This window comes from Clarias gariepinus, chromosome 25, assembly GCF_024256425.1.
Source record: "Clarias gariepinus isolate MV-2021 ecotype Netherlands chromosome 25, CGAR_prim_01v2, whole genome shotgun sequence".
Taxonomy (NCBI): Eukaryota; Metazoa; Chordata; class Actinopteri; order Siluriformes; family Clariidae; genus Clarias; species Clarias gariepinus.
In genome coordinates, this window is record NC_071124.1 from 6,336,739 (window position 1) to 6,361,526 (window position 24,788).

At 38.8% G+C, this 24,788-nt stretch overlaps 1 protein-coding gene across 5 annotated transcripts in view; it reads left to right on the top strand.

Annotated features, from left to right (window-relative positions):
- Nucleotides 1-348: 348 nt before the first annotated feature.
- LOC128512760 (syntaxin-1A) overlaps nt 349-24,788 on the top strand; it is a 107,761-nt gene continuing 83,321 nt past the window's right edge. For 4 of the 5 annotated variants that reach the window (XM_053486166.1, XM_053486169.1, XM_053486167.1 and 1 more), the window contains exons 1-2: nt 349-639; nt 20,696-20,770. In XM_053486166.1, coding sequence (XP_053342141.1) covers nt 610-639; nt 20,696-20,770 — 105 coding nt within the window. In that variant the 5' untranslated portion in view covers nt 349-609. Of the gene's footprint in view, nt 640-2,431; nt 2,507-20,695; nt 20,771-24,788 lie in introns of those variants that run through there. The other variant, XM_053486165.1, reaches the window with a different exon arrangement.

The window sequence follows — 24,788 nt, forward strand, 5'->3', positions numbered from 1 at the left end:
GCAACTTGTTTGCAAAAGGTTCCTGAAACAAATGCACCCTAAATGTTCTGCCAAAACAATTTTTTGAGACGTTGGTGTATTTATGTAGTAAATTTAATATTAATATTAATATTTTATGTTAATTAAAGGTAGCAAGTATTTTTAAACAGCGGCTTGCGCTCATGGCTACCCCATACATCAATCAAACATCAAACGCTGAACATCAAACAGTTCGGCGGCGGATGACGTGTGTGTTTGGGGGGGGATAAAAGCGCTGGGCGTGTCCCTATAATCTACATCCAAGTTGTCACGTGACCGCACTGAATAAGACCTTAAAATAATCCGGCACCTGTGTGTATGACACGCGCTGTTCCCGCCTTCATTTAGAAGCGGAGCAGAAACGGAAAAAATAAATACAGAAAAAAAAAAAAAAAGAAAATAAAAGAAATCACGCGCTCTGGTTGGGCGAGGGATGCGCGCGCCACCCTGCTGCACGCGCCCACTCGTTACGCTCTTTAGCACAGAATTAATTTCTGCCAGGAAAACGCGCGCGCGCTGATTCGGGTTTTTTTTGGGGGGGATTGCGTGTGCGCGTGTGTGTGAGGGTCGCCACGGAAGAGTGCAGGAAACATGAAGGACCGCACGCTCGAGCTGAGGCATGTAAGTAAGAGCGTTATGCTTTCACACCACTTTTATTTATTTGTTTGTTTATTTATCATTGTTTTATTGTTGTTCTCAAGTTGCGCGCTCGAGCTGCTGAGCGCAAGCGGTGTCAGTCAAGTAAAAAAAAAAAACTGATGCAAAGCAAATTCACACATCACCTGTCTGTTTATAATAAATTAAATATCTGATATAACGTACTGTTATAATAACTCACCTGTTTATTTATAATAAAATAGCTGATTGATGTTAAGGAGAGAGCGTGAGACATGACACATGCATGCTTGCGTTTTGCACACGCCCGCTTTTTACACGTTTTCTTCATAGTCTGGCGAACATAGTCTGACAAATCATTATTATGATAATTATAACAGTCGCGCCGCAGACTTGTGGAAAAGCTCTCGCTTCTAATACTGTTTGCCAAATCCGATAAAGCTCTAAAGGTGCGCCGATTGGCGCGTGCAGCCGCTCAGCGCGTGAAGATCTAAATTAGGAAAGTGACCCCGGTCACTCTTGGGTTGCGCGCGCTCCGCATTCTGGGCGTTTCATTGAAATTACAGGAACAGTGTGTAAAACAGAAAATCAATTTGGAAATGAGATTTGAGGTTTGGGGGTTGGCACAGAGGGTGGTGGCATTGCTGCCTTGCTGGATTGGTGAATTTTCTTGTAGGAATGTGTGTGTGCGTGCACAGTGTCCTGAGATAGACCCGAGTCCCATCCAGGGTGTTCCTGAGATAGGTTTTGCATGAAAAGTGCTCATGCCGTGATGGTTCGTGCTTCTATTTAAGTTTCTTTTAGGTTGTCCCATTTCCCAAAAACATCAGGAGGTCGATCAGCTATGGTAAAAAAAAAAAAAAACATTTTACAAGGTTTGTTTAAGTGTCCAAGCCAAGAAGTTGCTGTCCATCTTCTGGCTGCTCCCGTCAAGGGGCCGCCACAGACGACCACCCGACCACAACTCGGCACCTGAAGCAACCCTCCTATTTTAGCCAAGCTGGGGATCTGCACTATGTCCAGTGGCTGGGGTTTGGGCAATGGGTGGGAATTCAACCCAGGTCGTCTCCATGATAGGCAGGAAACCTACTGTACCACTGAGCCACCAAAGTCCCACTCAAGCTAATTAGCGTTTTCACAGACTGTACTACTATGTACACAATTTGCAACCATCAGTTTTGATCCCTGAGCCATGGACAATTTTCGATTTAATTATACCTATTGGTGTTTACTTAATGCCCCAGATCCATTAATTAAAAATAGCTACCACTAAACTTAATATTTGTTTAGACTGTTCCAATATCATTTTTAAATGCAGTTATAAATGGCATAAATTATACTATACTAAGGGCGTTCAAGTCAAACCAGGACTTTTGATTGCGCATAATAACAAAACAGAGTTATGAAAGTTTAAGAACTCCCTTTATTTCTCAATATAATCCCCTGCTACACTAATGCACTTATCCCAGTGTTTCACTAGTGCGTGAATGCTATTAAGGTAGAAAGTTTTTTTCAGTACACCAGAGCCATGATCAGACTGCCTGCTTAACGTCTGAAAAGCTGGCCTCCCAGGAACTCCTTAAATAGCATTCCAAACATTTGGAAATGGCTTGGAGCGAGGTCATGACTGTATGGAGGATGTGGCAATAACTCCCAGCCGAGTTTCTGTAACGTGCAAATGGTTTTTATGAATAATTGTGTGTACAGTTCTCACAGAAAAATGCATCTTTTCTGCAAGTTGACGACAGGTTTTCCTTCGATTTGTCAAGGATCAGGTGTTCCACTTGCTGAATATTCATGGGAACGACTGTAGTGGGCTCTGAGACACCACAGTCAGGATCGTCATTTATGGACACACAGCCTTCTTTAAAAGGTTTGCATGGTTTAAATGTTTTACTGCGGCTAAGAGTCTCATTACCGTACTGTAAGGTCTTCTGTATCAGTTTTACACTTTTATTTCATCACACAATCCCGGTTTGACTTGAACGCGCCTCATATAGTAGCTTTAATTGGAGTCTCGTTGGACAATTATTTGTTTCACATGATTTGAATAATGTCAAGATAGTCTGAGATGATAGGAAAAAATAAGCAGGGTTTTTTTTAAAGAATTTTATAGTCACAGTTCAGTCGGCTGCTACATCCACCTGCTGTGTCTAGACAGAAAAATGTCGCGCTGTTTTATGTACTGTACATGCTGTTACCTTATTTTATTTCGCATTAGCGCTCTTCCCCTAGACTGCTATATGTAATTGTTCATAAACTGGACCATGCTTGTGCCTGCTAGAACCCTGTTCTGCCGAAATAATCCACCAATCAGGTATGCAGCATTAGTTTTTTTTCCCCGTCTCTAGTATTGTAGGCTTATTTGAAAATCATTGACTTGTTCAGTGTCTGTTTGACCGAACAAATATCACGACCAAGAGTGAAGTTTTGTCTCGGTGATAAGGGGGCAGGAACAGGCCCGTCTCTGGCCTTTGGAAATTCAAACTCTGCTCTGTGGGAACCTGGCCACATATTGATTTTTTTTAGGCATCACAGGGTGACTAATTCTCCTCATGGTCGGGGTTTGTTTTCATGCTATTGACTGTTTCAGGCAGAGCCTATTAGGTCTGTTTCTCCTCCAGACCGTGTGTGTGTGTGTGTGTGTGTGTGTGTGCATTGGTGGGTGTGTGGTAGGTGGTAATGTGTAGGCTGTTAGAATCAGTATGACTTTTCACTTTCCTCGACTTATTGTGTTTTGTGTGTGTGTGTGTGTGTGTGTGTGTGTGTGAGAGAGAGTGTGTGAGCGCGCTTACACGGGTCACCAAAGCATTAAATGACCTCAGATCCCCAAGGGGAAAGGAAATTGTTGTAGAGGGACTGTGAGCCGTAAATAATGAGTCAAAGGGGAACAAAACGGAGTAATTCGATGGTGGCGTCCTGCCGACCCTGACTCCTTCTTAGCATATTGTTGGCTGTAATGTTACACATCTGTCCATTAATGGCTGAATAGGCACAAGTAGTGAAATAGACAGGCAGCTACAACAGGTGTTAGAGGGAAAATAAAATAGACTGCTTCCTTTTGAAGTTCTATCTAGCGCTTTCACTGAATTATTATCTATAATCACTCCTGTTATGTCACTCCCGTCATTGGGGACAGATATAAAGCGGGTCACTTATGACAAAAAACTAAATCTTCATGGTTTACCCGCTCTCAACATCTATACGGCTTTTAGGCTGACTGGGGTTCCCAAAGTGTGTGTGTGTGTGTGTGTGTGTGCCCTGGACAGGGTGCCAATCCATCACAGGGCACACACACACACACACACACACACACACACTTTGGGAACCCCAGTCAGCCTAATTTGTATGGCTTTGGGAGGAAACCCACCAAGCACGGGGAGAACATGCCAACTCCATGCACACAGACCCGATGCCGTGAATCGAACCCTCAACCCTGGCAAGGTGACGGTCCTAACCACGGGGCCACCGTGCTGCCGCTCTTCAGGGTTATAATATGTTATATTTGAAAATATAAATAAGCATTACAACTAGACGACTTAAGCCTTAATTAGTTGTGGCTTTGAGATGAAGCCAGTTCTACTTTGAATTTGAGCATTTGAACATTGTTTTTAATTTCATTTGCCCATTTTGACAGCAGAATGCTATAAACGACATGTTCAGACTTTTTAGAAAACCGCTATATAACCTTATTTTCGAAACGGTAAACTTCCAAGTTTTGAGTTAGTTAAACTTCGCCACGTTTTCGAGCAAAAGCTGATGCGTCGTGACACATCGCTTCCTTCTGTTGCACGATCAAAGAAGAAAAAATACTTTCTGTGCAACTCAGCAGCTGCCGCAAGTGGCCTGAATGTATTAAAGGGTTCTTTAAGAAGGTTAAAACCAAGAAAAGGACATTTAAAGGAAAGTCCAGTCACTCCAAGCAGTAACTTTGAAATACATTCTGTGAAATAGGACATTATGTGATTTAGATGTTGTTTAATGACCCTGTTGTATAGTTAACAGAACTACGTGGGATCCTGTAGTGAAGCAGTGAAATCATGTTATAACATATAAAATATGCACGAGTGATTTGTGTACAAGCGACATGAGATGCACACACTGTGTGTGGGAAGCTGTTGGTTGGACGATGCATACTGTACCTGGACTATGATAGCGACCAAGTGTATGAAGCTGTCACGAAGTAGCATAGGGAGAACATGCCAACTCCATGCACACAGACCCGATGCGGGAATCGAACCCTCAACCCTGGCAAGGTGACGGTCCTAACCACGGGGCCACCGTGCTGCTGCTCTTCAGACCCTGACGCTCTTCAGGGTTATAATATGTTATATTTATATTGATTATAATGTTTGTCATGATCTTAAACAATCTTGGTAATTAAAAAAAAGTTTTTATGCAAAACAACACTTTTGTCCTTGATTTTATTTGTTGCCAGTATTTTCTGTTTGACTATATTTTATTAAACCCAACCAAATTATAACTGGTACTAAACTGCATACGGGATGGGATGGCGTAGTGGTTAGCACACCCTCCACGGTCAAAGGTTCGATTCCCACCTCGGGTCTGTGCATGTTCTCGGATTGGTACCCTGAGTGTACACCGGCTCGAGCCCAGAGTCTCCTGGGAAAAGCTCCAGGCCCCTGTGACCCTGTATCAGGATAAGCGATGCAGAAGATGAAGAGGAGGATGAATTGGATGCTGAAACGATCACAAACACAACTATAGGCTGATTTATCAGTAGTGCCAGATGGATTTATAACCTTTTACAAAATTCTGATTTATACAACCCAAACGATTCTAACATAATATTTTGGCATGCGTGCTGTTTAACAGTCTTATGACTCGAAGAAAACATGCACAATATACTCTCTATAAGTTCGCAATACTTCTTTCTTCACTTAAAGTTTCTTTCAAAAGTAATTATCTCATTTTGTCGTCAAACATTTCATTTTCTTTTGCTGTCTTTTTCAAAAAGCTTTTATCATTGAGTGTAGAGGCACACGAGTGTGAATTAGCTTTAAACCTCATCAGTAAAATCCTTGAAAAATCTCTGAATGAGAAAGAAACCGTTAACACGTGAGTTTGTGTGTCTGTGTGCGTTAGACGGACAGAGAGAAGGAGAGGGAGAGGACGAGAGAAGCTAATATTTGTTTTAGGCACATATGGAAGTTCTCTGTCCAAATATAGCTCTGGCTATGAAGCCTATTTTGCAGGCCAATGGAACATCTGTCTGTGGACACTGTCAATTATATTTATTCATTAGGTTCTGGTTTATAGCTGTCAGGTGGCATCAGCAGCGGCAGCAGAAAAGTGCTGCAGGTCACGCTGGGAGTAACATCCTTCTGACAGGTGGTGTAAATCTTAACACTCTTGCTGTTTACGGCTGCTAAACCCAAACCTAATGGCATTTTTAACACTAGCTAGATTACAAATAGTGCCAGATCTCAGGAAATCTAAATAAAGAAAAAGTGAGAAACTAGAACACAGTGTAAAAGTTTGTGAGTTTTTTTTGTCTTCCCTTCCCTTCCCTTCCCCTCCCTTCCCTTACCTTACCTGGAAGCAGTATATTAACATGACCGGGTCCGAACACTGAACCTCATGAATCTACAACAGGTACTCAAGTCAAAGCTCAAGTCAAAAACTTGTGATGAAATTTCAAATGATTGAAGGTGTAAAACAGATGCAAAAACTTGTGTTAGAGACGCATCTGTCCGTTAAAACTGTACACAATCATTCACCAACACTACTTGCACATTACAGGAACTCGGCTGGAAGTTATTGCCACACCCCTCGTACAGGCCCCGTAATGGCATTTCCACATCTTTAAGCTATTAATGGTTCTCCTGGGAGGCAAGCGTTTTAGGAAGTCTTTTAAAATTAGATAAGTGCACAGGTCCGTATTGCGATCTCGATCTAATCGTGCACCACTGATTTTATCATGTCTATTTAGAATTTTATCTGAATAGAAAAGAATGAATTATGATGAAGATAAAAAAACTGCTCAGGTAGGACATGAAATGGTCAAAAATTTGTCGTTGGGAATAACTGTGATTAATAACTGTGATTAATAACTGTGATTAATAACTGTGATCAGTGATTGGACGTTGAGGAATAATAGTGATGAGTGATTGTTTTTAGGATAGTAATTAGGACCTTGGAAATAATAATGATCAATGAATAGTCATGATTGTCAAATGATTGTTAAGAAATAATAATCAGTAGTTTTGTTTTTGGGGAAAAATATAGATCAGTGATTGGGTATTGGGATCAATGGTTATAAGCGATTGGTTGTGATCAGTGATCTGCCACTGGAAATAATAACAAATAAATAGTCGTTGGGAATAGTGGTAATTGGTAATTAGTTTATTAGGTTGGGGAATAATGTTTAGTTATTGTTTGGAAACAGTGTTGATGGATGATTGATTTGCGATCAGTGAGCAAGGTTGTTCAGGTATTGATCATTGGTTATAGATGATTTGTTGTTGGCAACAATGGTGACCAGTGATTGGTCCAAGCGAACACTTGTGATTAGTGATTGTTTTTTAGGAAACCTTGGTGTCAGTGGTTGGTTTTTGGGAACAATACGGACCAGTAATTGGTTTTTGGGGTCAGTGTTTGCGCACCTTTCTGACAAAAACTGGTGTTTTTCTGTTGTTTGTTGAGAACAACAGCAGGCAGAAACAAGACTTCTGCATCATAATGAGCAACACATGCGCTGACGTAGCTTCTACATGACTGACTTGCTTGCTTTACAGGAGCCCATGACTGAAGTCATATCATAAGCAGCATTCACAGTCAAGCCCTAACGCATGGTGTCAGGTGTGAATTCGCTTTTTATTCCAAAGTAGCACACCCACACACTCCTTCACAGTAAGCATGACCATTTGATTTATTCTTTTTTTCTGCAAAGAGATGCTCATCTGTGTTTGGATTTAAAGTTGAAGACCTGCCTTTGCAGCCACCTATTGCTGTTTGGCCATCTGGGCTCGAGCAGCTCTCTCGCAGAGAGCAATGATACACTTTTACACTAATGTGTGCAATTAGGTGACTCATGTCTTACCAAACCTAGTGGTATTGTTCCTTGTGCTTTAGTTTTGAAGGCCTGTGTGATTTAACATCATGAATCATCAACTCGATGGCCGGAGAAATACACATACTTTTTGAAAATGAACCTAAAAGGGATCAAATTGTAGCTCAAAAGTTTCCTTTTTTAGATTTTTTTTCTCAATAATTTGTGTGTAATTGCATGTGGGTAGGTTCAGTATTGTAATCCTCTCTGAATGCCTCTACTTAAGTCATGCTTCCTGAACCCAACTTTATATGATTGCTATTAAATCGAATGATTTTGGGGGACAGGGGCGTAGGACAAAGTAGAATCTAAGTTCTCAGTTCACGACTGGACAATGTGATCCACTCCCATCACTCGCTATCAAATCCATATGTGCAGCATCCACCAATAAGGAACTAGTTTTAGAACCAATTAGCAAACTTTTTTGTAAAGGTTTTTGGTGCAAGTTCATGAAAGATGATCCCAATGATGTCCATTTTAGTTCAAGGTTGAAACACTACATTAGAAAATTAAAAATTCAATGGGGTAAACTCTTACACGAGGCACTACAGTACATTAATTACTCCAGTCATGAAATGCAAAGATGAAAGTATTTGGCTTGGTCCGATTCTGTTTGTTCATCCAAACCCAAAACATTCTTGACCATTTGTTGCTCCTTAACCCGAGGGTAATCTCCTTTGACTCACAACCTAGACTTGTCCATCTCTGATAGCCAGATTGGTGATTATCCTCAAGACGCTGCGGTCCGAATCTCATAAAGAGTTCTTTTTGTTTCAGCCAACTCGAAAACGGCTCAAGAGACCCACATTGGTGCTGTGAAACTGCACAACCCAGATGGAGTTGGATGAAGCCCACCATCTTTGCTTGGAGTCGCTATTGATTTGAGCTTTGAACAATCCTGCATTTGAAAGTATTTCATTAAAAAGATTTACATGTATTTTATTTGATAATGGTTCATGAACGCACCGATTGTGAAATTTTGGGCTGATGATTGAAATAATAATCTGGCCTGATAGCGGATGCTGATTTATAATTTTTTTGGCTTTGTTGGCATTTTACCCATTTGGAGCAAAGAAAAGAAATCTTAGTTATATAAAAAAAAAATGATTTTTTAAAAAATCTTCAAGCCTTTCATCATGCTGGTTTTAAATAGGCAGAAATTCAATCATTCAAATTTATGAAACAATAATTAATATAACCTTCGTTCACACAACAGATTAATTTTGTGAAAAATAACTGTTTCGAAAGCCATTTTCACATCTAATACAACAACATACTCAATAAGAGGAATTTTTCAGTACTTGCGTAGTAAGGAAAAAAAAAACATTGAGGAGGCACAGTGGTGTATTTGGTTACCACTGTGGCCTCAGACCTCCAGGGTCGGGGGTTCAATTCCTGCCTAGGGTCTGTGTGTGTGGAGTTTGCATATGTTCTCCCCGTGCTTGGTGGGCTTCCTCCAGGTCCAAAGACATGACGATTACGCCTTCCCAAATTGGCCGTTGTAAGTGTGTGTGTGCCCTGTGATGGATTGGTTCACTGTCCAGGGTGTACCCCTCCTTGTGCCCAGTGGCTCCTACAGTAGGATGGGCTCCAGGTATTAAGTAACCAGGGAAGTATTACAGCATTTGGAGCCTTGATGTTATCAGTCAGCACCAGCAATGCACAAATTATATAGCAGTGCTATCAACAGCTGCTAAAGCGAGGTGTCTGGCTTTCTTCCTTCTTCTTGTTAGGGGCGGTGGTGGCTCAGAGGGCTATGGCACTGAGTTACTGATCAGAAGATCGGCGGTTCGAGCCCCAGCTCCACCAGGTTGCTACTGTTGGGCCCTTGAGCAAGGTCTTTAACCTTATCTGCTTCAGGGGCGCTGTATCATGGCTGACCCTCCGCTCTTGACCCCACTGGGATATGCGAAGAAGAAATTTCACTGTGCTGTAAAGATTTTATTCGTTGATTGGTTGACAACAGCTAGTGAACTGTGGTGTGACTGGGGTGAGGGTGTTGATTCACTGGAAACCAGAGAAAGGCTGCGTTAATGATGTTCAGTCTGATGAGATCATTTTTATCACGGTTGCTCGTCAGGAGTGTGTTTTATCACCGCAGTTATTTAGTTTTTATGTAAATGACATGCGTCTGCAGGACAGAAATGTTAAACTGCTAAGATGTGCTGATGATACGGTCATAGTCTGTCTTTATCATATGAACAATTATTTGCTCAGGTACGTAAGGAGGAAGAATGATGCAAGTCCTGTTTATGGATAATTATTTTTGATAAGATAAAAAAAACAACAACGAAGGATTTAAAGGATTTAAAATAATAAAATAATTTAAAATTTTATAGGCCTAGTTACCCGTCTTTCACTTTCTGATCATTCTGCAGAATGTATCTGAGGTTAATGTATCTGTGTTCGCCTGATCGTAAGCACCCTGTTGTTTAATTCCCCATCTGGTATGTCGACAACAAACCCCATTAAATTTGATCTACAGCTCTGCTGCGTACAGGAATGCTCAGCTCATTGTTACTGACACTAAACACCAACGTTTCCCTGAAGTTGAACAAATGCCATCAGGACGATATTCCAGGACCCTACTGTCCCGTAAAAAGACAGAAGAAAGACATAAAAAGACATAATAGTACTTTCATGAAGCATATCTGACACTGCTAAACCTGTGTCGTTATCTTTTGGACATACATATATTGTGAGCAGACCTGTTCATATATTCTGACTGCTTAGTATTGATATAAAATACATTATTTATATTAAATATTGATCGCTCTCTCTCACTCACTGATTGTCCATACCGCTTTATCCTGTATACAGAGTCGCGGGGGGCCCGGGGCTTATCCCAGGAGACTTGGGGTACGAGGCGGGGTACACACCGGACAGGGTGCCAATCCATCACGGGGCAGACACACACACTTTTACACGCTCATTTACAATTTGCAATTTGGGAAGGCCGGTTAGCCCGATCTGCATGTTTTTTGACAGTGAGAGGAAACCCACCAAGCACAATCGGAAATCAAACCCAGAACCTAAAGGTGCAAGGCAACAGTGGCAATTAAGTCTATTACAGTTTCAGTTTGTAACATGATAATATGTGGAAAAAAAAAAAAAGTTAAAGGGGGTGAATTGTGTGTATCGTCAGTAGGTACTATTGTGAAGGATGACTATATTAATATGTTTGTTTACTTCGGTCTGTGTGTGTTGGTGTAGGTCTTATTGCATCCCACTCACAGTTTTGTTTCTGTATACACACTTCATCGGGTGAAAATAGGCTTTGGTTCTGTTCTTCGAATATTTTATACCGAACAGGCTCAGAGAATCAATCTGTAGTTTGTTATTATTATAATGATTATATAATAATAATAATAATAATAATAAGTATGATACAAAACTTTCATTAATGATAACGTTTTTATTTCAAAGGCATCTCACTCATAAACAGATCAAAGGTCTAAAAACTTCAGAACTGTTTTATTTACAAATAGTCTAGAACTTCTTAAGAATATTTTATTTTAAAACATTTTATTAATTAAAAAGGCTTTCATGGAAACGCTGTGAATTCATTTGTCATCCATCACCATGGGAGAAAAAAAACAAGTTCCTTTAAACTCGAAAGTAAAGACATTACACAACTCAGTCAGGGTTACTAAGGGCCGTGGGCCGCCCTTGTTCTTGTGCCTTGTCCTTAGACGTCTATCATGACAGGCTTATTAATATTAAATATAACTTCAAATACTAATATGAGTTGAGTAATTAAAATCCAGAACACTATGCTCTATTAAGGTTTAAGAAGTGATGCTCAGTAGGAGGTAGATCGGTATCAGAAAGCAGCTTTGATTTCAAACTAGTGAAATGTCAAATTTTTATACATTATGTATATTGTTATATTAAGGGTGCTTTAACACCTACAGATCTGTTTTCTGAGCCTGAATCAGAGTAAAACTCAGCATTGAGGTTGTTTTCGGTTCAGTTTGACGCTGCACATGAGTGTGAGACTAAAAATGCACCCTTTAACCTCTTTCATTGATTGCTCGGAAATATGGTGCTGGGAAATGATAAACACTTCAAATCACATTACAACTCAGAAAATCACAAAAAACACCCAAGCAGTGAGAACACAGAGCCTCGTTCCGATCATAATTAAATTAATCCTATTGTGCAAATTTCTCGTCTCTAGTGCGCAAACAATCCGCATGAGGGAAAAAAAAAACATTCCCTACTTTATTTTTTCCATTTGTGTATTGGTCTGGGTTTAACAAGCCAGTTGGATTTTCCCCTAATGTGACCTCATAGAGCAGGGGTACTGAATTAAAATGTAAAATGTAAGGTCTGAATGTTTCAAGTCAGTAAACATTTCTTTGAGCCGAGGTCAGAATTTCATGTCTGTGTCAGGATTCCGAGCTCTAGACGTGCAGTCATTGCTAGTTTATTAAAAAATAAGCTATTTTAAATCAGCCATAGCATTTTAATAATTTTCGGTGTAAATTTTCAGTAATTACAGTATATTTAACTTTGATGGCCTTGTGCTTTTGCTCGTATTTGTATGGAATACAACAATCTTTAATCAATCTGTAGTAAATCTTCATTCGCACGAAGATCCTCTCCGTCTGCTTTTGCTCGGCACTGCTGTTTTCTGGTGGGGCGGGGCTTAGGAGTAGCTCATGTGACAAAGTTACCAGAAGAACCCATCTTCTCCAGCAAGCTCAGTAAAACCTAACAGCTGTTTTACTTATAGTTCTGTGTAAAACTCTTAGGCACATACAAAAATATGGCATAAGCAAAAGATGCTTTTGAAAACATTTCTGCATAAAAGAAACTTCTATAAAGAGCAATAAATAGCAATAAAAAAAACAGGCAATATTTGGAGTGAAAGCTCGTTGCTTAAAATCTGGACACAGGTTTGTGCATCTTTATAGGAAACCAGCTGTTAGGTTTTACTGAGCTTGCTGGAGAAAATGAGTTCTGCTGGTAACTTTGTCTCACTCGCTCCTTTCTATTTTTATGCAAATCCCAGGAGCGTACATTAGGTTTTTTGTTTCCATCTGATAACTGGTCTGTCTTGTACTATATTTTTTTCTTTACAGCCATGCATATATTCTAATGTAATGGTATTATAATAATAATATGGTGCCTTAGACTTTTGCACAGTACTGTGTATATATATAAATATTGAGAGGTATTTTATCTAGAGCATTAACATATTAACTTTGAGGGACCGCTGAGACGTATGTTAACTTGTTAAAGAAATTGTTGAATATGGGACCTTTAATGGATCATGTACAGTATACAGTATAACTAGCTTAAACTATTTTGAGTCGCACATAAATTAATATTTTAACATACATAATGTTTAGTCCATAGCGAGGACTGAATTCATATAGATTAACCATAAAAAATCAAGATTTCTTTCAGCTAAAACTACAGAAATAGGAACGCTGCTTTGTCTCCGACAGTTACAGAAACCTGTACAGTGTTAGGGAAAATCAGAGTCGATGCCTCTTTACTGACAAAATGCGAAGCAGGATGTGATACGGCGGGTGCTGGTATCTGTGCCGCCTGTGAGAGAGACTACACACCAGAGTGTTGATTGATGAAGATGCAAATGCCACAGTCGGTGGTCTTTTCTTTTCCCACAATACGACAGGAACGTCAGCGTGGTGTAATTGGATTTGTGTCGCCACACAGTTCGGGGACGATCTGCGAAAGCCTGCGTGTGAAACCCAGAGGGAGAGAGAGGAATGAGGGGTGACGGCGCATCACTCTCTCCTTGCCTGCTATCTGTCATTACAGGCCACTGCAGGCTTAATGACATTTTCCTCTCAGACTGAGGCAGAGCTGCTCCTGCGGGGAAAATAATTCCCTGTTACCCTGGGCAACTAGATTACATGAGAAAAGTGAGCTAGCTGAGTGTGGAAGGGCACACATGGTGTAATGCGTTCACCTGGATATGTGCTGATATTAGATTTTCTCCTCACACCTGAATACGATTTTTATCGCCATAACTGACCACAATTCTGTCCAGCATGATTTTGAAACTTTCCAGATTTTTGTTGATGTCTGAGAACCCTAATGATTGGATGACCTTAACTAATACACAAAAAAAAAAACACAACTGGATACACAAAAAATCTTATTATGAATAAGTTTTTTGTTTTTTTTTTACCCAAGGAGAACAAATACAGTATAAAACCCCCAAAATGCTTTTTTCCGCTACCAATTCTTTCAAACATTTTAACTTTTTTTCAATTTTTTTATTACCTTGAGGCAATAATAGCAACCATCAATGTTTGTTTTTAACAACCCCCACTATAGGCCTAATCCAAATGGTTGATATGTCCTTTCAAGGTAAAAGTATCAATATATTAACAAATACAATGAATACATAAATAAAAAAAAATAAAAAATAAATAAAAAAGGGGAAAAAAGTCACGAAAAAGAATGCTGAAGTCACGAAAAATAGATAAAAAAAAATAATTTACTGACAGTGTCATCTAGTACATATTTTTAGAATCGCAGGCCTCAACCGAATGGTAGAGATGGCCCAATCTGGTTAATGTTTAAAGCATTTTTCAATCCAATATAGGGACTCAATTTGCTTTATTAAAAAGTTGCGCAGAACATTATAGGTGTAAAACTGTATCGCCACAGATCCATCACTCATTCTTTCAATCTCTATGTTGTTTATCCTGCACAGGATCATGGGAGGCATAGAGCCTATCGCAGGGGACTTGACGTGGGGTACACCATGGTTGGGGTGCCAGTTCTAAGATCTAGCATATCATTTTTTATTCTTATCTAAATAATTATTATATGTATTGTTCTATTCCTTGATGTTTAATTTCATTTCTTGAAACTTTTAAACTTTTCTGAGAAAGCTTTCCCCCGGAAATGAAATCCTGCTTTATCCTGCGCTCTGACCTCAGCTTCCTAACCGGGATATGCGAAAAAAATCATTTCACTGTGCTGTAAGGTACATGTGACAAGTAATCAAATCATTATTATTATTTATTTATTATATCAGAGCGTGGGTTGAGGAATCCTGGGCTGTAATCAGTTATTTTGGTGGTATAGAGTATAATACGTTTATTATTTGGCGCTCAAAATAAATTTAGATCAAATATCAAAGCACTTCCTCGCTCACTCACTCTATACCGCTTTTCCCGTACAGGGTCACAGTAGGCCATACTCACTCATCATGAGATAAAACATTATAAACTATTAAATGGTTAGACAGTTATTTAGTAATTAAAATAAGAACAATGTTAAATCGTTAAAATCTTCTGTAATTGGCCACCTTTTGGTTATACTGGTTGTCACGCGGTAAAGTGCTATAACACCGTAATTATAAAAGGGATAAACTGACGCCGTATATGAAAGGACTGAAAGTAACGTAGGATGTGAATGGAAGAAAAAATAACAAGTGTAGCAGCGAGGAGGCAGCTGCAGGTAACTCGGTCCATGTTGTGTGGGCCGTCTGGTGTAATGAGACTCGGATTGAGCTCAAGCCTCCTCCCTATTGTCTGCTGGCTCCAGAGTGTGTGTGTGTGTGAGAGAGAGAGAGAAAGAGAAAGAGAGAGATGGGCAGAGAGAAGGCAAGTCACACTGAGAAACATGAAGAGAAGGGCGGAGAAAGATGACAAAGGACACAGGAGAAGAGAGTAGGTGGATGGAGTAGAGCAGATGGGGAGGAGAGGACTGGAGATTCATCACTTGTATTGCCTCTCTCTTTTTATCTGCCACGCTCTCACTTCTCACTCAAGATTTTCTGCTATATTTCATCATTAAGTCCACAGGGCACTTAAATGCACATTAGCGAGATCACAGCTTCAACATCCGCGCGGTGCTGAGGCTGGCTCGCAGTGACGTTATACGACATTACATGAGCATGAGCCTTACAAATATATATTTGGCTTTTCATAATTCCAAACCACAACTGCAGGCTAGATTGGACTTGTATGTCGCCTCCATGATGAATTTATCACAGCCAGTAATGCATTTCATTAACAATCATTATATTAATGATGTTAACCTCATGTAATGTCTAGTAATTTTGACAACAAAAAAAATATTTTACACATTGTTTAAAATTAGATCTTAAAGTTGGATTTAGAAATTTACAACACTATAGAGTTTATAAACTCAATAACAAACACGTTTTGAGGCTCAATTTCAGATATACAGTATGTTGAATGTACTGGATACACAAGGCTGTAGTTAAGCCGAGTATGATAAATTATACAGGGAAATATTTTGTGGTGAATAAATCATTATCCTAATCATATTATGATTTTATTACCTATTTTTTCTAATTTTCATTATACACACAATTATCCATCAGTTCAAAAATAAATGCTAAATAATAAATAAATAATAAGAACGACCCGTTTTCAGCTTTAAAGTGGAAGGGGTTGACTACAAGTGAGAACACCAGTTTTTAAGGCGTTTTTGAAAAAGAAGCGACGGCTATTACAGACCGATAGAGAATATTTTTTGCATGGTTTGTTTGAGTCTCAAGGGTTTCAAAACGCACAAATGGTAAAATAGTAAAAATTGTGAATTAAAATGATAATTTAGCAAAACACTATAAATCCAACTCTAACAGTTTTGCCAGTGGATAAACTAGCCTGCAGGTTTGATGTAAATAAGCTATTTAATATCAATAATATATTTGATGAGTTTTAATTAAAAAATTAAAAATAAACAATTAAAAAATCCACAAACTCAAGCTTTGTGATGATATTCTAATGTCCGACTGCAGAAAATTGGAACAAAGAAAAAAATGTTTGTTTGTTTGTTTGTTTTTTATTTCAAAGATTGTTAAAGAATGAAAGTAAAATATAATAAATAAATGAAAAACAAAACAAAACTAAGAATTCAATTTACAATACATCATCAAAGTAGTGATCTACCAGTTTCAGTTTTACTTCACTAGTTGAGGACGGGGCCTTAACAGTCCATGACTGCAGGAAGTGCACTGGCACTCATGCCACTGTAAATGTCCTTTTTATCGACTTTCTCCAAATTCTCTAATAATCCATTTAGTTCACCCATGTAGTTTTGCCTGATCACATGACAGAAACAAGCCTGCAATGCCATGTGCCCGCAATGTACTGCGGTGGTTTACTGTTGCACTTTGCCAAAATGCATAATTTCACATTTTCTAAAAGAAGGATGTATAAAGGTCTTGCAGGTCTTTCACAAGTGTGAAAATTCAAGTGTAACTTTTTTCGCATTTTGCAGTCAAACCATCAAAGCGCTTATGTTTAAAGGCAACGATCTACAGTAAATGCTCCTGTAAAAGTGATCTCGGCCACTTTTAATGAAAAACATTTTTACACATAGTAGGCATAAATTACATGCAAGTGATGCAAAAAATAATGTAAAAGAAAAATAATGTACGTGCCTGTATAACCCAACTCAACATGCTTAACATCACCACCAAGAAAGCATTGTTGTGGGTAAAATGCTTCTCCTAATGTCTGCTCTGTCTGTAGCAGGTAATACAAATGTTAATAAAGCATGAGTAAATGAATGCACAAGCATGCAGCACATTATATTTCATTAGAAGTAGAAGATGATGTTCGTTTTATGAAAGAGTTCTCTCATTCTTGTACGCACATTGACCTGGAATTGAAGTGAAGTAAATTAAATCTGAATGCAAATTTTGTGTGATAAAAAAATGGAAAGGGTAAAATGGCCCTACCAACAGCTAGATCTCACAATACATCAATTCTTCCTTGCCATAGCAATGATTTGGCAGTTATTTAGTTCCACATTAAGGATAATCATTGTTGGTTAGAAAAATATTTTCTGCCCTTGTGTGTTCTGTTGATCTCATTTCTACATTGTACATCACGTCCAAGGACTCCATAGACAACTTCTTTATTACTATTTGTTTGAATAATTTTTGTTTATTGTCTGGGATTCATAATAGTGAACGATTAAAAGAGGTAACTGTCTTTTTGTCAGTACCTTATCATCGTCTATTCTACTGTGGTGAGAGATGTTTAGTTGGTTCGAGCACGTTTTGTAGGACCTGGCTGATTGCCTTTGCTCCAAGTGGGGCAGAGGGTTCTTGTGGGCTAATTGACAAGTGAGCCATGTTTCAATCTGTCGGAGATTGGCTCTGGGCGGGGAGCTGCTCTTCCCCGGGGTGCTGTTCATCACAGAAAGGAAGTCGCTGTCCTTTGAGGCTTACTCCTGTCTCAGAGCTGTTACCCTACATGTCCATAATGAGAAGATAAAATAAATAAATAATGCTGTTAAATGAGGAGCAAATGTGAATTCAGATATGGCGTACCTCAAGTCTCTAGTATAGGCTCCAAAACATACATATGAAACTGGGTCATAAGCTTTGCACTGTTATAATTATAGTCTAAGAAGATTTTATTGTATCATTGTTCTGAAGACGTTCTAATTAAGTATGATTAGATATGATTAGTCTGAACAGCGGTACTGAAAAGGTGCAAGGTGGCAAATTGAAAACAGATCCATGAGAGACCCATGCTGAAAAACTTGAGGATTATCATTGAGCTAATGCTAAAATTGGGTCATAATTGCTGCTGTTTGTTTGGGGATGTTAGAAAACCAGGCTACCATTTTACTACAAGTGTTTTTTAATTTGGTATTGGTATAATTTGGTTCTGTATTGGTATTGGCTGAATTTTCTGTTATTCTAACCATTCGCATTGCATAAAAAAAATGAATTAATCTCTCCAAGGTTGTGAATGTATGGACTGCAATGATTTGTGACATGCAGACAATACATTTACTGCATTGCTTCATCTCCTTTCAAACAGGAAAGAATGTAATTCCTCATTGCATTTTGATTCTTTTAATCAAGAACTTGCATATGTACTATTTTGAAATGCAGTAGCAGCCCACTAACAGCCCTAGGCATGTTCAGGATGTTGGTTTAATCAGAAAAGGTCTCCATATAATAGAATACCCTATGTAGTTTTATTATTTCATGGTTTTACACCAGCATCAATTGGCTTCATTTAGTTTTATTTAGTTTAGCATAAAGATTTGTTTTGTTTGGTCACCTACTGTGGCGTTCTTGTACTATACCATATAGTATGTGCTATAGCTGTCCATGTGCATGTAAATATGGAGCCACCGGACTGCAGTGTGGAAATCCAGAACGAGTGCCCTGACTCTACTTTACAGTAGTATATACAGAAGTAAACTTGGCTAATTTTTTTAATTAACTGGCTGTCTTAACCAAGTTAACTTGTTTTCTAGGCTAATTCTAAATGCTAATCTGTCTTAAGCATAAACGCGCTGATTAAATTCCGCATCAGGACCAATCTTTCACAGTTTGAGATAACCTGGTGAATCAGTACATTCAGGTCGTCAGCTGACTTCATTTTATTGCCACATAACGTTGCTGAGTCTAGACCTGAGCAACTGAAGCAACCCCAGATCATAACACTGCCTCTTGTACAGTGGACACTATGCATGATGGGTGCATGACGGATGCATCACTTCATGCGTTTCCCTTCTTATCCTGAGCCGCCCATCGCTTTGGAATAGGGTCATTCTGAACTCATCAGACAACATGACCTCCATTATAATCATACTACAGTTTCTTATGCGATGCAATGTGTTGCCAAACAAAATGTCCAGCTAACAGAAAGAGATATACCCATAGAAGCATGGGTTATCAGGAAAAAAAGATACATCCCTAGTAGGTTTCGTGCTTGTTGTTCTCACAAGGTCTTGATTGAATAAAAGCCTTCTAATAACTTGTCCTGCTGTGCTCATCAATGATGTAATGATTCACGGTTCACAACTTTTCCTGAGGCTCCGCTCATTTTGTGTGATCTTGTGTTTGGAGCATGAGAAATTTCGAACCCAAAAAGACGTTGAAGTGTGTTGTTGAGATTAAAACGTTAAAAGGTGCATGGTAGGAGTATGAACATCTTCAGAATGTAAAGGATTCAGGAGTTCAAGGTTGTAAACCGTATTCCTTTGTAGTGAACCTTTTTTTTTATTGCAGATGAAACTTTCAGTTACAAACCCACTATAACAACAGCACTCTCCATTCTCCTGTTAAAATCAACGGTTCAACCCTGAAGAAAATCTTTAATGTTTTCTCTAGTTATAGTAAATGATGGTGTAAGCGGCAGCAGTGCATGGCGGTATTCAAAGCACTAGTGAAACACTGGGATAAATGCATTAGTGTAGCAGGGGATTATATGGAGAAATAAAGGGAGATTTTAAACTTTTAAACAGTTTTCTGTTACTTTGCACAATCAAAAGACATTTGTTTAACTATTTTTAATACAGCAGGCGGCCTTCTGGTCCCCATAAACTGAACAGCTGGTATCATTAAACGCGGTAAAATGTGTACATAGCAAACAGGGTCACTGTGGTGCACACACGTTTCCTTTATATACTTTTAATGAAATTTTTTTTTCATTTCCCAATCTTCAAAACCTAATGAATTTTACAATAGATGTAGTTCTGTACTTCATGGATACACTATTTGTCTTTGTGTTAATGTATTAGGTTTAAATGTAATTGTTTGCTGCAAAAATATTGATGAGTTTTTTTTTATTAGACAATTTGGTATAAAATATATAATTCTGGCAATGCTGTTGTTAACTACTTTATCCAGTAATCCTCCTGCACTGCAAATCATAGCAAGGAGCAGTGTGATTCCTGTCCCAATGGGCCTCTTTGTGCTTGTTGCAGTTCCCATTTATGACCACTAGGACTGTCCACAATTTTTTAATTTTCATTGTATTACTTTTTTCCTCTCTTCGTGTCAGATGCTGAACTTTAAACGCTATCCATTTTTGCACTTGTACAATTACATATGTGGTATATAAATAAACAGTCTATAAATAATAGCATGACTAATTAATCTGCTGAGAAATAAATCCCTTACTGTAATGTCATAACTTGGGTAAAAAGACCCTGGGAAGCTTTTTTACATTGACATTAAGTGCTAATGTTAATTGGATGTTATTTGTCTCCCAGGGTAAGGACACCGAAGAGGAGGAGGAGGTGGCAGTGGGAATGGAGAAAGGCTTCATGGATGAGTTCTTTGAACAGGTACGCTTTCAAGTTTGATAAAGTTTCCTACCTGAATCCACATTGATCTGGTTCCTGGAATTTTAGATAATAGGATCTTTGGAGTGGTCAGAGACTCACACCTACACCCAAGCACACACACGCGCAGCTTTCTGAATCACAGACACTAGTGGTATGGTTCAATGTTTGATTAGAAAGAAAAATCGAATGGTTCTGCACAGAGTGGGTGCTTTCATCTGCAGCTTTAAATCTCAGTCGGGATTTCCATGTGGAGAAGATTCATCACCTTCCCACAGCGGGTTTAAAGGGATTTGCAGTGGAATTTCTAATAAGAATACGAACTGAACGCTAAGATTTTTTTTTTCAGAATCAAGTTTATTTTGAGTCTGAAAATCATCAGTGGTCTGAACTCCGTATTCATCCGTTTGAAAGGGTAGCAGCGTGCCATCTGAGGCATGCTGACATTATCATTTCACTTTTGAAGACATTTACAATTGGATTTAGTCATTCGCAAGGCGTTTTTTAAATTTTTTATCCAGAGATTCTGACAATAGAGGCTGAATTACATCTAAATATGCGGATAAAAGAGATCCGTATAGTGATCCGAGTGCTGAAAATCTAAAGCTGTCCATAAATGCACTGTTAATTAATGTAATAATTAATTTTAATATACCAAAATGTTCAGCCTTGACACAATGTCAGAATTCTCACTGTTGGTTGTCCAGTAAAAGCGACCCCAGTCTCACTTCTGACCTGTTGTTCTTTTTGCATCATGTGTAAAGCTCAAGTTTGTGTTTGTTGTCTCGCATCTATCAATCAGTGTTGGGGAACGTAACTAGTTACATTACAAAATTACTGTCATTAAAAAGCAATCAGTTATATTACAGCGTTACGTTCTGATAAAAGTAACTACTTCTCTATTGCAGAAAATGACAACTTCTTTGTGATTCCTCATACATTTTGTTTAGTCAAGACCTTTATAATTATTCTACCATCATCACTCAGCGACGTTTGGCCCATAATCGGTTAACCACTCGTACCCACTACGCGGTTTCGCACAGTGGCCGTAAGTACGGTTCATCATGACTCACCGTGAGTTTTGGTGCTGTGATTCCAAGCTCACAGACCTGGCAGAACTTCTAAGAAAGTCGGCAGTCACAGTGCATAACACCGCTTCTCACCGCAACTCAAACCGCATAGGTGAGATAGGGATATAACAGCAGGAATAGCAGAGGGCGCGGGTTATTGGGGGCGGGGCTTGTAGGACAACTTTCACACACACATACTATCGGAATGACTGCTGTCTGGCTCATGGGTTACATAAATTGTCTGAATAATGGATTACATTTTTAAAACTATAACTAAATAGCTGAGTATTTAAATGGCGGACGAAACGCGTTAGATTACTCGTTACATCAAAAAAGTAATCCAAGTACTCTATCGCGTTACACCCAACACTGCTATCAATGCTTTCACCTCCAGCTCCACTTGAAAAGTGCATGGACAACCATACAGTGCGTACCATAGTTTCTATTATAAAACAGTTAGTTAGGGTAAAAGTAGGTCGGTAAGGTCTGCAGTACTGAAAAGAGGGGAGAGCAGCGGCCTGCCAAAACCCAAATTCAAACAACCCAAATTCAAGTCAAAGGAGCACTTCCGAAAATTAAATATTGTATTGTGTTGTTCATGGCTAACATAAGCTGCAAAGCTTAATAGATTCTAACAGCCTAAATCTCTCTTTCTAACCCCTGATCAAGAGTTCTACTTGTTGTGCGGAACAAGGGATTGTATACCCTACATAGTGCCCTAACTTTCCATTCAACGCTATTTGCGATTTAACCCCAGAACCCACAAGTTAATCGATATTCTTAAACCGAATAAGTGGAAATATAAAGTAAGTCTTGTAGGTTTATAAGGACTGTCCACCCTTCCATGGTTTATTCTCCACACCTTTTGGCTAGATAGTACCGAAAAGAATTAAAAACTACCTTTCACACCTGGTAATTACACTGTCTGACGCCTGCTCTGCTGTTCATGGTTAGTTTAACCAATCGCAGAAGGATATGGGTTTGCCGAGCAAAATAACGTGCTGAATATTGGCATACGGTAGAGTATGTCTTCAGAATAAGGTTCACCACACTTGTCATTGTATTTTATGAGGAAGAAACACTAAGGAAGTAAATGAAACCAGTAAGTACTACAGTATATCACTGTTATTAATGCTTTCAAAGAGTGCTCCAAAAGTTATAACTAATATTTGACAAAATTTATAATGTAATGGAAACTTAATTTAAAAAGGTTCAGATTTTATTATCATTAAACGAATCAGAAATTCCCATGCAACATTAAACCATCAGGTCGGACCAAGCTCAAACTGAATGCTTTAGGGTGAAACAGCATCATATATGATAACGCGACTTACATGTTATGCTTAAATATTAGTTATTGAATGCAGTAAGAGAGACTTTCTGAGCAGTCTCATTAGAGAACAATATGCAATGGTGCTATTGAGACAAGACAAGTGTAAAAATCTTCCAGCAGGATTTAAAGTTAGTATTGCTCAGTGCAACTATACTACACAAGGCTATATCGGATGTAAGCGTTTAAGGTCAGTGTTTAGCTTTTTTTAATGTGTAATATTTAAATGCTAAGATGAACATAGCCTATATGTTACTTTAGGGGCTTGAGTCATTTCTTTTCCTCGGATAGATAATGAGACAGTGTTTGAATTTTGCCAATAGGCAAAACAACAACATTTAAACATTTAAATCAAATAACTATGAATATCCCTAGGCGGCACCGTGGTTGGCTCCATGGTTAGCACTATCGCCTCGCACCTCCAGGGTTGAGGGTTTAATTATTGCCTTTAGTCTGTGCGTGGAATTTGCATTTTCTCGCTGTGTTTGTGTTCGGATACTTCCAAAGACATGCGGACGGAGCGTTGGAGCAGATTAATTGCCTGAAGTGTGTGTTTGGGTGTATAAGAATATGTGCTTGTGTCTTGAAATGGTTTGATGCTCCATGTCCCCTAAAATGAACTGTTAACAGTTAGAAGGTATTAAAAGTTTGTTAGCTTGTTTGTTAAAAGGGTATGCTGTAAAATATTGTATTCCTCTCCTAATCACTATCCTTTATTTAATATATTGAAGTATGATCTTATAATAATAGTAATAACAATAATAAATGAATTCTGCATAACGGTAAGTGATATTTCATTGCTTTGGTGTTCTGGGACATCTGTGTTAGTGTTAGCTAATCATATTTGTGCCTTGATCACTTCTCAGCGATGATGACTCAGATCTCAGCAAAGGTGACTCAGCTCTTAGTGTCCTGCCTTAGTCAGGAGGTTAATGTAGCTGTCATGTGAGCACACACAGTTACACACTTTAAACCCACGCTTACATCTGTACTCCTTGCAATGCAAAGCAAAGACAGCCACTTACAACTTGACTGTTGCGCAAGATCAGAAAAATCATGGTCACATACTGTATATGGTTATAATCTTAATCGTCATCTTTTATGCGTACTATTTTATTATTTTGTAATAAAGCAAACATTTTTCACTGTACTGCTGTTTCTTGTGGATTATTTTAGCCAGCAAAACAATTTCAGAGAAAGCCCGATTACACAAGGGGCATCCAAGTCAAATCACAGTTTTGATTGTGTAGAATAACAGAACATAGCTGAGAGAACTCCCTTTATCTTACTATATGATCCCCTGCTACACTATCACACTCATTCTAGAGTTACCTAAGTGCTTGGATACTATCAAGGTAAAAAGGTTTCTCAGTGCGTTGCAGCCATGATCAGACTGCCTGCTTCACGTCTGAAACGCTGGCCTCCCAGGAGCTCCTTTAACACCCCAAACATGTTGGAGATGGCTTGGAATGAGGTCAGGACTGTATGGGAGAATGTACCAATAACTCCCAGCTGAGTTCCTAAAATGTTCAAGTGTTATTGGTAAATGATTGTGGGTGCAGTTTCCAAAGACAGATGGGTCTCTTCTCCAATCTGTTCTCAATTTTCAAAACCTACGTTC